Below are 18405 nucleotides of genomic sequence, written 5' to 3'. Positions count from 1 at the left end.
GCCAACACACCTTCGCCATTGAACAACTTTGAACTACTTTGAATCGAGGTTCGAAGCGGTTCAAAACCATTGAAAAAGAGATCTCCGCTAAGTTGACACATATCACTTGCCAAAAAAACCATTGGTACAAATCTTTGGTTGAACTGCTTTGAACTACTTTGAACCGAGGTTCTTGGTTCAAAGTGTTCAAAGTGGTTCAAGGGAAGAGATATCGACCGGGGACCGAAAGGGACTTCAAACAATCACTTTGGAAGATGGTGAATACGCAAAGTGACAAGGGAAAGGCTTCAACAAAAAGATAGGCAAAGATGAAGGAAAGACCTTTAAAAAATGACAACTCAAACACTACTAACAAAAATAAAATTTAAGTTTTAGTATCTGAATTTGATTTATCAAAATTATATTTAAAATATATTTTGAAATAGAGAAAGTCTTGAATTCCAGTCTACTCAATCATACCACATGACTAGCTAATTACATACCTATGTGAGAGAAGACTCGAGAGAATTTTAAAAAATTTGAGGGAGACGAAACAATTAGATGAACAAGAAGTAAAACAATGGTTGGAACATGGGCTTGTACAGCTTTACGAAAAACATAGAGGATTCTGGTGGCACATACTTACCGACCTCTGTAACATTTTGTGATCGGTAATCTACCTTCGAAAGGTGTGAAGTTTCTATGTGCATCTACCGCGCAGGCCATCAGTTTCTATCCAAAAAAAAATTCTGAACTGGCCTTTTTCCATCTCGGTAAGAGAACTACCTATATTCGAAAAGTTTCAAATATGAGGAAAATTACTTCAATACATTGGATTCTCCACTTTGCCAGCTTTAAAGGGCAGGCAAATCACAGTTTAACAAGGTTCTAATTTCAGCTCAAGGCATACAGTCCACAGTAAACAACAAAGGTACGGTAAATCGTTTCTGTAAACATTGTTTTCATATTCCAACCAGCAAATAGTTTTTATCTTGTCGTTTTTTTGAAATAATTCGAGTTTCCATAGGCAGTAGGGATTGCCTCCAGATGCAATCTTGAATTTTTTAAATCTCAAGTTCTATTAATTTGTTCCCTCTTTCTGGGGCAGCACAAATAAGAACGGGATGATAGGAAGAGCTTCTTGGCGGGGAAAATGGATATTCTGAAAGAACGAGATGATCATCTATGTTTTTTATGACACACCAATGCCGTTTCTCCAGTGATTTGTTACCTTTTTCTGCTATTATTTTTTTGTTCCATTCCATAAAACATGGATCGTAGAGAATCGCAAAGTCCAGAAAACTGGAATGAAAATGTACGAGACATTTCATCTGGACATGCCCGTCACTTGAAACAGAGAAAACCATCAATTTTTTTGTTAGGGGCTGTAATTGCTCTTATGCTGGCTTTGAGTTTAGGGTTTGTGTTCAAAGATTCAAATAGGATTCAATTGATGAGATTGGCTATCAGGGGGTTTTACTTTTCACCAAAACAATTGTTATCCGATTTTGCTTTTAACAGGTTAGGGTTTTTGAAAAATGGAGAAAATCAACCCCAAGGGCAAGTATTTCCATATTGGGTGTTGTGGATGGCACCAATTCTGTCTGGGGGTGGGTATAGTTCGGAAGCCTGGTCTTATGTGGAGGCACTTGAAGCAAGTAAGAGTGTACCTAGGTTAAGGATATGGCAACATGGGGATTTAGAAAACCTTGCATTTTGGACCGGCTTACCTGATGATAAGAAGGCCCTTGCAATGAAATTGTACGGAGGGGATTTTCAATTGAATGAAACGGTTGTTATATGCCATAGTGAGCCTGGTGCATGGCATCCACCTCTGTTTGAAACAACCCCGTGCCCTCCAAATGGATACAATGAGCCTCTCCATGTTATCGGTAGAACCATGTTTGAAACAGATAGGGTTAGTGCTGAGCATGTGAGGCGGTGTAATAAAATGGATTCAGTTTGGGTGCCTACTGATTTTCATGTTCAGACATTTATAAATAGTGGGGTTGATTCATCCAAAGTTGTGAAGGTAGTTCAGGCAGTGGATGTTGATTTCTTCAATCCTGAGAAGTGGGAGTCGTTGCCATTGCCATCTGATGGACGCTTGTTTGGTCCCAAGCATTCAAAAGAGACCAAGTTCTTGCCCAAATCAGCTTTTGTCTTTCTAAGTATCTTTAAGTGGGAATGGCGGAAGGGCTGGGATGTTTTACTTAAGGCATACTTGCAGGAATTTTCTGCAGAAGATAATGTTGTTCTGTACATCCTGACAAAGCCATATCACAGTGATAGAGCTTTTAATGACAAGCTTAAAGACTTTGTGAAGAAGTCAGATTTGCAAGAACCTTCAAAGGGCTGGGCTGCTGTTTATCTCAGCGATGCACATGTGCCTCAGCGCGAACTTCCCAGACTTTACAAAGCAGCTTCAGCATTTGTGCTGCCATCCAGAGGAGAAGGATGGGGCAGGCCGCATGTTGAGGCAATGGCTATGTCTTTGCCCGTCATTGCCACAAATTGGTCAGGTCCAACAGAGTACATGACAGATTACAACAGTTATCCACTGCCTTTGGATGGAATGAGTGAGGTCAAGGAGGGACCTTTTAAGGGGCATTTCTGGGCAGAGCCTTCTTCTACTCAGCTTAGGCTAATACTTCAACATGTTTTTTCTAGTCCAGTAGAAGCAAAGTTAAAGGGTATTCAGGCCCGGTTGGACATGGTATCGAAGTTTTCCCCTGCAGTTGTTGTGAAGCAAGTTCTTCATCGACTTTTGAAGATTGACAACGTAGATCAAGTAAGCACATAATGGCATTGGCAACTTCCATTTGTATATGTATTTTTCGTGATTTAGTAAAATATAAAATGAAATGAAAATTTCCCTTAAGGCTTCTGTTCTCCTTGACAAGATTACTTTGATTAATATTATCACCACATTTGTTTTTACAAGACCGTGCTGCCTTGTATTTTAATAGTATTGAAACTCCTATACTTGTTATTTTTCTTCAAGGATTCTAGAATGGATTTGAGCTGGTGCTTTTGAAAGAGTTCATGGCTCCTCAATGCACTTGTGTGATGAGAGCGTGTAGCCATTTATAACCTATTCACTATCTACAAATTTTGTGGCAGACATTATGTGTGGTTAATGGATTGAATTATTGTGATGAGCACTGGCTATGGGTTATTAAAACTCAAGCAAGTAATTTAGCATCTCAATTATCTTCTTGCTTAGCATGGATTTCATAACGCATGGTAGAAGCTTGATGCTTGACAAGGCTGCCAGTCAGGCAGTGGCTATTCTCCCATAGAATACACATGTAAAGTCATCCCATCACTTCAAAATAAAAATATCTTTGTGTATTGAAACATATTGTATTTTACAATACATTGTAATGTAAATCAGTTGCAATTCGAACATGTGATCTGCACTTTATTAGCATGCATCAACCAACTCCTGTTTCATGAACAGCAAGACTACTCACCGTAGTGGCTCACCTTTATTTGAAAGTAAACCATTTGAGTTTGTTTTTTTATGATACATGTATAATGGATGTGCATGCACATCTGATAGTCATAAGTGCCTTTTTGCATGGTGAATTGCTTGCGTTTAACCTCAACAAGTTTGTTGATGATCTGATTTGATATCATTTTATATGAAATGAAATGGTTATATTGATGTTGACAACTGTTAAATTGGTTTGGTAACTTCACCAAAGACACAGGCAAGGTGGGGTTTTCCCGTTTTGTTTTAAAATTCATGTAAGACAAAAGTGGACTAGCATGTAGATGTCTACTGTTAATCTAGGTGCTTCCAAGTTTTTCTTTTCTAAAAGACTCGATTAATTATAAAAACAAGCATATCAAAGAGTAGTTGTTCAATTAATAAGTAGGAGATAGTTATTCAATTAATAAGTAGGAGATAATTTTCCATGGCAAGTCCATGTGATATTGCTATCAGGAGTTGCTCAATTAGTTGACCACAATTTGTGTTGGTTATGCTATGTTTCTTGATTGTGCTACCTACTAAGTTTCAAATCTTAGGAGTTGTAAATAAGGGATGAATCTGTGATCAAGCCTTGAGGAAAATTTCTGGAATGAATAGAGCCCTTCAGTCTTTGGTGACCAAAAGGGTTCCATTGTAAGGTTCATTCTCCCATATTAGATAGCTAAACCAATTTTGTAAGCTTGATATAAAACCATCCAACAAAAGAAAAACTGTAACATACAATGAAAACACGATTTCATATCCTGTTCATTGATTTTACATCTCATTGAAGTTGTCATTCGTGGTAGTTTGGAAACTTGACCGTATTTGATATTAAGAAAACATAAAAAAGAAAACGGATGCCAACTACAGATAAGGCCATTAGCAAAAATGCTTTATCTTCAAGCTGCCAAAATGTAGCAGCCTTTAAGGTCAAGGAAAGATGGAAACGCCCTGATATGAACTTATTTTCTACAGCTACCCAGGTTGTAGTATACTTACAGTTTATCCAAAGGCAGGTGGTTGAGCAAGATGAAGGTTGAAGAGTTTATTTAACTGCCTTGCACCAATATTTAATTGTAGAAAAATGCATTTTTTCAAATATGTAACCAACATGCTCTACAAGGTTTCTTAAAAAATAATCAAAGTGCAATGTGAATCTCTAGCCGCACACCATCTTCCAATTCTCAATTTCTCCGTCCTGTAAAGGAGTTGCTCTGTGTTTTAGAGACAACATATTTCTCACATGTTGCATGAGACTGCATGCAGCTAAAAAGTCTCCATAGTAGCAACCTCCATGGCACCCCTTGTTAAGGAGTGAAACAAAATCGCCACCCCCGCTCACCACACCCCCCCCCCCCACCCACCCCCACAACCCTTGTGTCCTTGCACATCATTTAGGCTGTTGATGGAGGACACCTAGATATTTTCCACTCTATTGAAAGGAAGGTTGCCTAAAGCTATTAATGTTCTACATGGGTCCTTGAGCTAGAGTATAGGGATATTTGACGGATTTTAAGGACTTGAGAAGTTTAAACTCTTTTCTAGAACATCCTCTCTAACAAAGACAGCAGATAAAATGACTATTGCAGTAGTACTGATTTGAAATGTTGAAGCATTATATGACTAGTAATTTGTCTCCCACATGCTAAGTTGTTTATGGCAATTGGGCTTTGTAGGGTTGATCCTATTTCAAGCTGTAGAGCCAATGTGCAGTGGGTGAAACCAAATGTAGGATGGGTTAAAATCAACTTCAATGGTGCTTAGAAAGGAAATTTAAGCCTGTTGGGGGTGGGCTATGTTGTGAGATATTTAGAAGATAATATACTAGCAATTGAAATGAGGAGGCTAGTGGATGGAACCAACAATGATGCAAAGGTACATGCAACATTACTTGCTGTTGATTTGGCCAAGAAGATTAAAATGGAACAATTACAGTTGGGGGGGGATTCCTAATTTGTTGTCGACACTTTTTCTCTGTGCATGTGTAGTGGATTAATATGGTCATCATCATTATTGGTAAAAACTGTAAAATTTAAAGATTTTAAAATATCACATATATTTAGGGAAGGAAACACTTTCAACAACTCTGCACAAATTGATAGTGTCCTTTGTGGATTTTTTTTTGGTTGAGGGGTTAGGAACCCGATACGGGCCCACATGTGCCACCTCTTTAGCTTAGGACCAAGGATCAAGGGGCATCCATGTCGTCAAAATCACCCTGGGCACAATCCCGACCTCATCTTTTATGGTGTCGGGCTTTGCAGTCAACAAGACTTGATCCTTGGTGGGCTCTTTGTGAGCCATTCAACTTCACGAGTAGACCAAGGGCCTTTCGACCTTTTTGGATAATTTTGGATTCAATTTGTTTGAAATTACGAGTGAACGAATAAATGAAGTATAATGATGGTTTGACATGTTGAAGTACAATGATGGGTAGGACATTTAGTTGGGCACACAACCCAACATTTGGTTTGTGTGAGAAATTTGTGTGTTTTATGAGTTTGGTTGGCCTTTTTTGGTGATAGTTGGGAGAAGAAGAGTTGAGGAGAAATGGAAGTGAATTTCAGTTTGAAGGCATCCAAGCAACAAATGGTGTTATGGGGGAAGGTTTTTGAAGATAGGTTTTGATTGATGTTTTGCACTTGGGGTTAGAAGTTTGGTAGCAAGGAAGAAGTCAAATAATGAGTCATGGAGAGGTGCATACAACCTGAATAGAGGCCAGGGTTCGAGGCAATCTTAGATTCGACCAAATTGGGTCTTAGATTTGTGGTTGCTAGGAGGATTGGAATGTTGTACCAAGGTACCCACCCCATGTATATCCTGTCATTTTATGGTGGGCATTGCAAGTACAAGATGCAAGGGGTGAGGCAAGACACACTTGGAGCTTCAAACATGATTTTGTTCTCAAATGGGAAGTGGTTTTGGTAATTGGAGTGTTGAAGGAGAAGATGGAGAAACTCTAGCTTGTTGATTACTCCAAGGGTATTCCTCAAGTGGTTGCTAGTAGGGAACGTGGTGGTTGTGGTTGAGGACATGGAGCTCATTGTTGGGGAAGCGTGTGAATTCACCCTTGAATCGTCCTTCTATTCATGTGCATTTCAACCAGGTTTGATCTCATTTTTGAAATTTTTGAGTTCTGTTTTGGGTAGTTGAATTCGTGGTGTAAATGTTCATAATGTGTATGACATCGTCGAGGATGGTTTCAACTTTTTGTTTAATTTCAAGGGTTGGGGAACCAATTACAGATGGATGTACTAGCTTTTCTAGTTGTATGTAGGTGTTGATGGTCATAGGGGATTGGGGGATGGGTTTTGATTCCACATGTATACTTTTTCATATATTTGTATTTTGAAATTTATAATCAATAATAATGAAACAATACTTTTACTATAACAAATGTTGCTTCTTGTGTATGTATGAAAAAGCAGAAAAATATATAGATTTGTACATATATTTGATAAAATGTTTTGGTAGTTTGGATAGTTGTCCCTTTCCATTTGCAAAAAATAGTAATTTTTTAAATTTTTTTTGGAGAATTTGTTAGAGTGGAGACAATTATTTATTTGATTAATTGATTCCTTTAGAGACGCTTAGTAACCAATTAGTTAGGGTTTGTTGGAGCCTAATTTATCTCGGCCATTGATTGAAATTAAATTGTGGCTGTTGATTTTCCAACGAGATGGTATAAAAGGGTTCAATGGGCATTTGGAGACAACACACTTGAGAAGTATTTGCAAGCAGTCGTGTGGTGGTAGCAACAATGGAATCTCAAAAGGAGAAATTGGGAGATTGTCAGAGTTTTTTCAGTATGTGTCTCTTAATTTACGTAAGTTTAATAGAATTTCCCCACCTTTAGTATTGGTTTTTTCCTTTGGGTTTTTGTTAAGGACAAATTGTCCAAAAGTATTGCATTCATTGTGTTGCATATTTTTCTTGTGATTTTATTTGCAAAGTTACAATTGTGTTATTTGTCAATAGTTGTTGTGAATTTTGTTTCGGTAGGTAAATAATTCATCTATGAAAGAGATTAATAATTAGTAATTGCAATTGAATTTTTATATGGTATCAGTGCCAAGTTGAGGGTAGAAAAGGTTTAGCATAGTCATAGGAAAAATAATCTAAGGGTTTATACAACCCAATTTGACATCTTCAAATTTTATTATTTCTCTATTGTCCTTTTACACATGACTCAACATGTTTAAAAGATTATGATGGATTGGATGGATCCTCAAGTTTTAGTGTCTAGAAAGCCAAATTTCTTTATAGTTTGAAGAGAATGGTATCAAGGAATATGTAACTAGTGTTGTAGTTCTACCTATAGATCCAACAAAACTCTTGGCATACAAGGAGGATGCCAAGGTGAGGAGGCTAATCCTCGAGAGTGCTAAGGATCATTTAGTTCCACATTTTGAAGAGTTAGAACAACAAAGAAAATCTGGGATTTCATTCTGAATTTGTACCATAATGCTATCGTGAGCCAGAAGTTGATTCTCAGAGATAAGTCGAGGAATACACACGAACAAGGGAGAAGATGTTACATGTTACCTCACTAGGCTTAGGCTTGTCAAGGATGAGTTAGTAGTTGTTTGAGACAAGTTTGATGATGACAATATAGCAAGAATGGACTAAGTAGTGGGGTGTCTTTGTTCAAATTATTAATAGACGAGACACCTTACTTAGTTGGGATTGACTATGGGGCGACCTCACTCAGGAGGAGCTTAGACTAAGGCTTGTCAATGGAACCAACAACAAGAGTCACAAAAGTGAGGTGGAACAAGAAAACATTGCACTAGCAAGAAAAGAGAAAGCGAAGGACGGGTCCAGCTAAGGGATCAAATCGACAAAGCAAGGACTTGCCTAGATCAAGTGTTATGTTGGTCACGAGTTTGGCTACTCTGTCAGTGATTGATTACAAAGAAAGAAGAACAAGAAAGGCAAGAAGAAAATGATAGCTTAAACAAGTGCAAAATGAGCTCTCTAGTCGAATGAAAGATGAGTTTGCACTCATAGCTTGTATAATTAACTCAATTTCACTAAGTGTTTAGTATATAGATAGTGGCGTGCTATTTCATATCATAGGAGTGTTGGAACCACCAACATTCTCCTTCAGGGTTCATGATATGGCTTAACCACCTTTTGTGTTCTATAAGTCTAGTGGTTGTATCAAATATTGGCAGGTCGATCTTTTGGTGCATCAACAACTCTAGCTTGTAACAAGTGGTATTAGAGCTTAGGCACAAGTTCAAATCTCCTCATGTAACACTCCAGGGGGGGCTTGTTCAACTAACCACAAACGTTCCCCTTCGAGATGTTGTTATGTGGAGCCTAATCAAACAAAGAGATCAATTTTTCCCCTTTCTTTGATGCGGTTTTTGCCCAAATTTTTCTATGGGGGTTTGGGGTTAACTCCCCATGATGGGGTCAAGGGGCAGTGCCCCTTGCAGAGCCCCAAGCGACATGTCAAGGTCGAGGGGTAGCACTTTGCGAGGTCAAAAATGAATATTATTATAAAAGACATCGGGATTTTTTTTTTCTATTGGATGACATATTCTAGCTCTAATTTTCTAAGGCCTCGTTTAGTTGCAGGATTTAGGCAGGAATAGGAAAATCTAAACACCGACATTTGCCAATTTGACGTTTGTTTGCAAAATACAAAATTAGAATTAGAATTCACCTATCCTAATTTGACCCCAAAATGAGCATAGCGGAATTCCTAAAAAGATTGAATAAGAATAGCTTATTCTTATTCTTGTTTTTAATAAATCCAATTTGATGGGTTGTCGGGTCCATGACTATGTTGTATGTTGTTTGATTGTATTTTGTCACTCAAATGCATTTTTGCACTATTTTCTCTGTTCATAATAAGATATAAACTAGGTCAACATTATTTAACATTTAATATGTGTTTTTTTATAAATGACAAAAAAGACTAATGTCAAATTTGATATCTTTTCTAAATTTTCATAAAATTGTTTTTACAAATAAATCTTGTGTTTAGTCTTATAATTAAAACTATGTTGAAAGATCATTTATATATAATATTAATGATCTCGATGTATTTGTATTTTTTATTTTCTTTAATACATTTAAAAATAAAATAATTTTAGTTTTGATCTTATACTCATTAAAATAATTTGAATTTAATTTATAATATACAATATAAGATGTCCTTTCAATTTCAATGAATTTCAAAAGTTGTGTATCTTTCACTTATAAAGTCAATTTAAAAAATAAAATAAAGGCTAATAAAAAAAAATTGACTTTTTAAAAAATTAATTAAAATGTGCTTTTATAAATTAAAAATCTTGATAAGTAGGAGATGATTTCCACAGTAAGTCAGAGTGTGATATTGACATAATTAAAAAATTAGTTTATTTAAAATATTACCAAACTAAAAATAATAATTTAATTATTAAAATCTAAAAACAAAACTTATTCCAATTCTTATTTCAATTGTTGCAAACAAACATAGAATATGCATATGTAAACTCCTCTTCTAGGTCAACCAAACATATCCAAATGATATTTTGGAACTTATTTTAAGAATGCATGAATACTAGAAGAGAGTTTATTCTAGCATAGATGAATGTCACATTCGACAATTCTTGCAGCCAAACAGGCTCTAGAGATTTTATTGTGTATGGTGGTTTACTAGCTTCTTCCGGGTGATATTGAGTTACAAGGATTGCAAATTATAATCACTTGATAACAATATTGAACTTCTTGTTTGGTGGATGTAGACCATTGATTTGGTGAACCACGTTAAATCTGTCTTTTATTTGCTTATGTGTGCTTTATTCCTTTGTGATATTGGTTACATTTCCATGTAATTGTTATTTTTGTCTCTTTAATCCTAACAAGTAGTATCAAAGTGAGGTTGTTTCAGTTATCTTTTATAGAAATGTCTCTTGGTTGAGTTGGAGCAATGACAAACAAGGATAAGCTGAAGGTTGAGAAGCTTAATGACAGAACTTCTAGTTATGGAAAATGCAAATGGAGGATTATCTTTATCAGAAGGATTTATGATGACCATTGGGAGGGGAAAATAAGAAATAAGCAAATATGACAAATAAGGATTGAGATATTTTGGACAAAAAGACACTTGAAAGTATTTGTTTATGCCTGACACAATTGGTGACATTTAATTTACAAAAGCAAAGACAACTTCAGAGTTGATGGGAGTCCTAGCAAAATTGTATGAAAAGCCTTATGCTTCGAACAATGTATTTCTCATGAAGCGTTTATATAATATGAAGATGGTAAAAGGTGGGTTGTTGATTATTTAAATGAGTTTAATATGGTTAATAGTCAATTATCTTCTATAGATATCAATTTTGATGAAGAAATTAGAGCTCTCTTGATTATATGTTCTTCACCTGAAAGTTGGAATGACTCATTGGCTTGGTAATGGTTGTGAGTAAACTCTATTTTGGGTTCTAATACTTTAAATTTTGATGGTGTTATTGATTTTATTTTGAGTGAGGAAACTCATAGGAAAAGCTCAGGTGGATCTATATTAGTAAGTGTCTTGAATGGATAGAGCAGAGTCATAACGAATGAGAGAGGAAACAATTATGGAAATCATGAAAAATCAAGAGCAAAATTAAAGGAAAAGAGGTCTCAATCCAGAGGACCAAGACATTGTTGGTACTGTGGGAAAGTAGGTCATAAGAAGAAAGATTGTTGGTCTTGTAAGAACAATGAAGGAGACAAACACAAAATAAATTAAGAGACAAATTTAATAGGTATTAAATTTGAAAAGGATGCTTTGTTGTTTTCCTTAGAAATTGTTGATGATTCATGGGTTTTAGATTCAGGGTTTCATTTCATGCTACACCCCACAGAAGTTATTTTCTTGATTATGTTCAGGGGGATTTTGGACAGTTTATTTGGGAGATAATGAAATTTGTTAGACTGGTGGAAATTGAAGAATTAAGATTAAGTTGCAGAATGAGAATCATTGACTACTACAAGAGAAAAGACATGTTCTAAGGCTGAATGAAAATTTAATTTCAGTAGAGCAACTAGTTGATGAGGGTTGAACAACTAATTTAAATGATAACAAGTAGAAGGTTTCAAAAGGTGTGAAGGTAGGCACCTTACATCTTTGTACAAGTCATATTGTTCTATAATGCCCTGCTCGGAGATCCTTGGAACAAGGATAAATAAAAGCCAATTGAAAGGTATTAAGCATGGATACATACAACATCAACATGCAACTGATCACAAAGATCACAATAGAAGACTTAACCAACAATCCAAGCAACCAATGATCTCCAAGAATCACTACTTACCAATGAATCCAAAACCATCTATGAAAGTTTACGCAAACCAGAAACCATTAATCTTTGACCTGTTAGTACCTAGGAAGGGGTGCAACCCTAGTGGGTATTCAAAACAACCTTTGAATCTCAACCAACAATTTCGGAGATACCTGTTGTTTTCCCGAGTAAGGTTTTGCATAAAAATTAGGCTATACTTTTCCAATGTTGTACAACAGTACCAGACGATACATTTCCAGTATCGTGCGACATTTCTTACAACTAGTGGGTGATACTTTCCAATATCGCGTGAAAAACTTTATTATTACCGTGTGATTCTTTATCAGTGTCGCATGATAGAACTTTCTACTATCGTGTGGTACTTTCCAGTATCACACGATATTACTTCCTATAGTCATGCAATACTTTTCCAGTATCACCCAATGTTGAACCAATGTCGCTTAGTTTTACAAGGAAAAAGCCCTATGACAATTCTAGAAGGAAGATAGAGTTAGAACCTCCACACCGAGGAATACTGGAACCACTTTAGTTAAGGCACAAATACTCGAAAGCATAAAGGAGATGAAATATCTCTAACATTTGATCCACAACATCTAATACATAACATCTAATGTAATCATGCAGAAAGCAACATTACAATGAACATACATGTGCATAAATCAAATATCACAAGAAGGAAAGCACAAGCAATGAAGCACCAAACTAAAAACAACCATGCTTATTTCCTCCCATCTATAATAGCATCATGAGACCTCAAAGGCCCTAGCCATCCCCCGAGCATGAATCTCAAATTGCCAACAAGGTAGTTGGAGGAGTGTCATGAGATCATTCTTACCAATACTATCAATAACAACATAAGTGAAAAATACATCCAATCATGCTAATCTATCACTAACAAAACTATCCAAGGCAATGGTAAGGAATCTCATCTAGCCATATGATACATCATGATAAAGGAATGCATCAAGTAACATACTAATCATCATCTAAACATTTTAATAAATGCTTCCAAAGTAAAGCTTAAATCACTAAAGAACATACTTCAGATACACTAAATACTAAGTGAATATCCAACATCAGCCTCAAACTAGAAATATACCATCTTTGTACACCGATCCCCAATAGTGGTATAGATAGCTACGCCTCCCAACCATGTGGTCACCCGTAGGCCCACTCCCATCATACTGATGGAGATAATGATCTGACCACAACCACACAACACAAACATCCATCCATGGCTAACACTCTGCCAAATAGTACAAAGGATTGAATCCAAGAGCATGAGACGATGCAATACAATAGGTATTGATCAGACACTCTATGGGTCTACTATGTAGGGAGTTTGTTGGAGAGTAGGTTGCTTGGGATTCCCAAGTTCAACATCATAACAGACCGTTCCCCTCAGAAGGCCAATGGGTTGTGTCCTCGGATGAGCCATGCAGAGAATGTGGTATTTTCTTATCTTATTTAATTTATCACTTAATTAGAAACTTCTTCATGTACACCTCGCCGGGAACATGACTCGGAGTTATGAGAGAAGCCCCTCTACACTGACCTACCCTACATACCCATGCTCATCACACAATGAGTGCCTGTAGGCAATGAAGTTTTCCAACCCAACCCCAGTGAACATAACTCAAGCAACAAGCAATTGGGAGCTCGTGTCTCGCAAGAACCTAACAAGTATATGCTCATGTGCTTGTGTCTGGGCACACCAACTGCACGATGATCATAAATAACAAGGGTTGGATGAGAAACATAAAAAATACAAGTATAACAATTCACTCAACCAACCTATATCCGGGAGTATAGATTCTACACGAATCTCTTTGCATAATAAATCACCAAGCATCATGAACTCACTCAACTGACCTAAATCCGAGAGTATGGATTCTACACGAATCCCAATGTCCATGAAGGGGAAACATAACATGCAAGGAAGCATGGAATACAATCTATTTCCACTATCCAACGAAACAATGCCAAAATCCCAACAAAATATGGGCGATACACAAATCGAGGCAAGAATAAAAAGTTGAAGCTCAAAGTTTTCAGATAACAAAAAAACTAAAACCTCAAGTCAAGAATAGGATCACAAGACCAAGGGTCCAATAAAATTCACTAAACAGGCTCAGATTCCCAATCTGGAAAATCCGACAATATACACAAGTCCACAAAATCCACTATGAAACACAAGTTCGGATCTGGAAATAAGATACTCTGGAATGTCCTATAACCATTTCGACCTCACGATCTTAATTATTAAGGAAAGGGCTACGAGATCAAAACTCTAAATAAACCAAACAAAGAAATGGGAAAAAACCCTGATGGCACACAAAACGAGACAATGCCAAAACACCCAAAACTAAAACATCTTGGAACTCAACAAAATCGAAAACCCACTAAGCATATCTACCCAACATCACACTTTTCAAATAAAATCAAGGACCCAGACACTTTATGGAAATCCAACAACATAACAATGCTTAAACTTGCATTTCTAATTTCTTACAAAATAGAAATGCTCACCCTCATCCAACTGGGTGATATAAATGCATAAAAATGGAGGGGAACACTAGTTCTCCACTCCCTAACATTTAACAACACAAAACAAAAGCTAAAATAGAGTAAAACCAATAAAACTCCAAAGCCTTGTCTCATGACCAAGAGGGCAAAATGAGAAATATTGTTGTAAAATAACGGGGACACTGGCTCAGGTGAAACCATCGACATAGTGGAGCAATTCTAATACGAATCCAACAAGACTAACCTCGCAATGATCCATCAAGCCAAACTCCCACAACAAGCAAAACTCGGATTTCTCACAAGAGAGTTTGGAGGAATTTCCTCCAAAATCCTCAAATAACAAAGTGAGAAGTGAGAATAAACTCACTTTTAGCCAATATATGCACTTTTGCAAAGTTAAATATTAACTAGATTATTTCAATTAAATAATCTAATTGGCTCTCTTAACCCAAATTAAATATGGTGATTCAATGGAATCCAACTATGGCAAATTAGCCAGCAACAAAATAAAGATTAAATCAAATGATTAAACCCTTCAACCCATTAAACATCATTTAATTTAATCTCTTCCACGACCATTGTAAAATCCTAAATGCATTGACATGCTCACGTGTCTAATCACAAAATGCATTATGAATCTGGATTTACCAATTCCTAGAGGATTAAAATAACAATAAAGATGCATGACCCATACATGGACGATATTGGCTCAACATGAAAAGGTTTGATCAATAACTCCATGTGCGATTGTCGGGGATATAACTCTTGCACAATAAATGAACACAATTAAGTGTATATGCATAATAATAATAGCTGAAGCGACGATTACATGAAATCACGTAATTAAAGCATCTAATTAATTTCATTTAAATAGTTTAATATGCATAAATTACTTAAATGAACAAGGTAAATATCTATAGCACATAACCAATGAATCCAACATTGACAATCCATTTCTGATTATTTAAGCATTTAATAATAGAATTAATAACAACTATTAAATGACATAAAAAGACACTTAAAACCCATAAGTGAACATGCTCAAATACACGACAAACCACTGCTACAGGAACCTAGTCAAGTGTAGCAGGATAATAACACACAGTGCAATCTCTACACACATCTTAGGGTAATTGTGGAACAACATCATGATACCACATCAATCCTGGTAACCACTGGCACAAACTTAAGTGAAATCATCGAACACATCAAAATCTCATAAATCAGCCATGAGCCTAATCAAGGCAACTAATGCAATAACATAAATCTAATTACTCCAAGGGTGTAGACCACTCATGGTCCTAATCATGATTACTCACAAAGAAAAATCATCAAGGTTACATCCATCATGATGACTTATAGAAATCAAATGGGAGAGGCACTACATGTTCCTTCTACTTTAATTATTTAAGAGAAAAATTAGTGTTTAGGAACAATTGTTGTAGTTGAGCAAAAAAAAATATTGAACCTGCTGAAAATTTTGAAACAACACAATAAACTTGTGCACATGAGTGAAAAAAATATGAAATTGCTTTATTCAAAAAAGTTTTGTTAGATCTAAAATGTGTTAATATAGATTTATGTGAAAGTTGTGTTTATGGAAAACAAAATAGAGTTAATTTTTTCAAGAATAGGAAAAAAAATGAGAAATTGGAGCTTGTGCATATAGATGTATGGGGACCAGCTTAGGTATCTTCAATTGGTGACTCTCTGTATTGTATTACGTTCATTGATGATGCAACAAGAAAAGTATGGATTTATTTTCTTAGACATAAATTTGATGTATTTGAAATTTTTATGAAATGAAAAAGCTTGGTTGAGAATGAGACTAATAAAAGATTAAAATGTCTCAAATTTGGTAATGGTGGTGATTATTGTAGCAAAAAGTTTGAATATTATTGTTCCTCTAATGGTATTCATCGTCATAAGACTGTTCCAAGGACTCCTCAAGAAAATGGAGTGGTTGAATGCATGAATAAAACAATAATAGAGTATACATAGAATATAAGGTTGCATGATGGGTTGGCCTTAAACATATGGGTATAAGCTATTAATATTGTTATATTTTAAATCAATAGAGGTCCCTCTACTCCTTTGGGTTGTGGTATTCTAGAGGAAGCAAGAACAAGTAAGATGAGTTATTTTTTTCTTATAACTTGCAGTTGTGAAGCATTTGCACATATAGCTTCTGAAATTATAACCAAGATTGAAGCTAAATATAATAAATGTGTGTTTGTTGGTTATGAAATTTATGAATTTTGTTATATACTTTGAGATTTTGAAAATTATAAAATTGTAAGAAGCACGGACATCATATTCAATGAGAGAATGTTGTACAAAGATCTGTTGTAGCAACATGAGAATAAAGAAATTGATTATGTAATATTGAATTATACTCCAAAAGATAATCTTCTAGTAGTCTTTCATGCTTTGTAACAACATCAACAACAAATACCACAAATCCTAGTGAATGTTAAGCTATTAACAATGATAAGTGGACCTTTATAAATTTGTTCTCCCACTTTGTACTCTACTTTATTAATAGATGATGGTGAACCAAAAGGTTACGATGAAGCTTTGTGAATGGATACAAAGATTCAGTGGGAGTCTGCAATGACAGAAGAAGTAGACTCCTTGTTGAAAAATCAGACTTGGGATTTATGTAAGTTACCCGTCGATAAAAGGGCTTTAACAAATAAATGGGGTTTCAGGTTGAAAGAAGAGGATGGAGATAAAAAAAAAATTAAGTTAGGATAGTTGTAAAATAATTTGCACAAAAAAAAGGGTATTAATTTTGATGAGGTTTTTTCTCTAGTTGTTAAAATGGCTCATGTTCGCATTGTTCTAAGTATTGTGGTTTCTAAATATTTGCATTTGGAACAACTTGATGTTAAAACAACTTTTCTCCATGGTGATTTGGATAAAGAAATATATATGAAACAACCATAGGGATTTGAGCTCAAAGATAAGGAGAATTTAGTGTGTAGATTGAAGACAAGTTTACATGGTTTGAAGCAAGCACCTCGATAATGGTATATTAAATTTGATAGTTTTATGAATGAGCATAGATATATTTAATATCATTTAGACAATTGTGTTTATTTTAAGAGGTTAGATGACGACAGTTACATTATTTTGTCTTTTTATGTTGATGATATGCCTGTAGTTGGGTCTAACATGGATTACATCAAGGGGTTGAAACAATAATTAACACATTCATTTCCTATGAATGATTTGGGTAAACAAAACAAATCCTTGGTATGAAGATTTGCAAAGATATGAAGAATATAAAATTAAAATTATTTCAGGTTAATTATATTGAGAAGGTGTTGCAACATTTATATATGAAGAATGTCAAAGTTGTCAGCATATTAAGGAGATGTGCCCAAAGACACATGAAGAGGATAATTAAATGTCCAAGATACCTTATGTTTCAGTTGTAGGTGGTTTGATGTATGTTATGTTATGTACTAGACCAAATATTGCACATGTTGTAGGAGTCATTAACAGGTATATGAGTCATCCCAAGATTGAGCAATGGAATACAACCAAATGGATTCTTAGATACTTGGGAAGTGTCTTTAGTAAATATTTACATTTTGGGGGCTCTACATTAAATTACAAGGCAATGTTGACTCATATTTGGAAAAAGATCCAGATACCAAGTGTAGTACTACAAAGTATGTATTTATTGTTTGTGAGGCAACAATGAGTTGAATTCTTCAATTATAGAAGGTGAGTGAATTATCCACTACAAAAAATAAGTATGTTGTATCTACCGAGGAAACTAAGAAGATGATATGGATTCAATTTTTCATTAAAGAGTTAGGACACCCACAAACAGATAATTTTATGTATATTGATTGTCAAAGAATTCTACTTACAACTGCAGTACCATTTATTTTGATCAATTCAGGATGATGGATAATTAAAGTTGGAAAAGATACATACATATAACAATCCAACATATATGTTTACAAAGATAATGTTAAGGGAGAAGTTGAACTCTCTTCAACTTTAGTTGGTCTTCTAGACTGAAAATAATAAAACAAAACAACAATCTCCAGAATAATTTTACATTCCAATGGGAGCTACAGATCTACTAGTGTTATGATTAGTCTCCAAGTGGGAGGTTAT

At 35.4% G+C, this 18405-nt stretch overlaps 1 protein-coding gene across 2 annotated transcripts; it reads left to right on the top strand.

The window, feature by feature from the left end:
- The first annotated feature begins 498 nt into the window (after window positions 1–498).
- Window positions 499–3506, top strand: LOC149531749 (UDP-Glycosyltransferase superfamily protein). 2 transcript variants are annotated; one of them, XM_089810336.1, is made up of 3 exons: window positions 518–910; window positions 1088–2770; window positions 2984–3506. In XM_089810336.1, exons 2-3 carry the CDS (start codon window positions 1250–1252, stop codon window positions 3014–3016), a joined length of 1554 nt encoding a protein of 517 aa, XP_089666462.1. In that variant the 5' UTR covers window positions 518–910; window positions 1088–1249; the 3' UTR covers window positions 3017–3506. The 2 variants fall into 2 exon arrangements, with proteins under 2 accessions (XP_089666460.1, XP_089666462.1); XM_089810334.1 differs by having other exon boundaries at window positions 499–2770.
- Window positions 3507–18405: the final 14899 nt, after the last annotated feature.

The sequence above is a fragment of the Cupressus sempervirens genome, chromosome 11 (assembly GCF_028749045.1).
Source record: "Cupressus sempervirens isolate cs-2001-9-10 chromosome 11, ASM2874904v1, whole genome shotgun sequence".
NCBI lineage: Eukaryota > Viridiplantae > Streptophyta > Pinopsida > Cupressales > Cupressaceae > Cupressus > Cupressus sempervirens.
The sequence above is the reverse complement of the archived record's forward strand: the minus strand, read 5'-3'. Positions and strand labels throughout refer to the sequence as shown.

What these genes read in the sequence shown, in the direction of transcription:
- LOC149531749 (XM_089810334.1), top strand. Translation starts at nt 1,250, where the DNA reads ATGGATCGTAGAGAATCGCAAAGTCCAGAAAACTGGAATGAAAATGTA. An exon ending in AGATTGACAACGTAGATCAA is followed by an intron (nt 2,771 to 2,983) that starts GTAAGCACATAA and finishes TTTTTCTTCAAG; the next exon opens with GATTCTAGAATGGATTTGAG.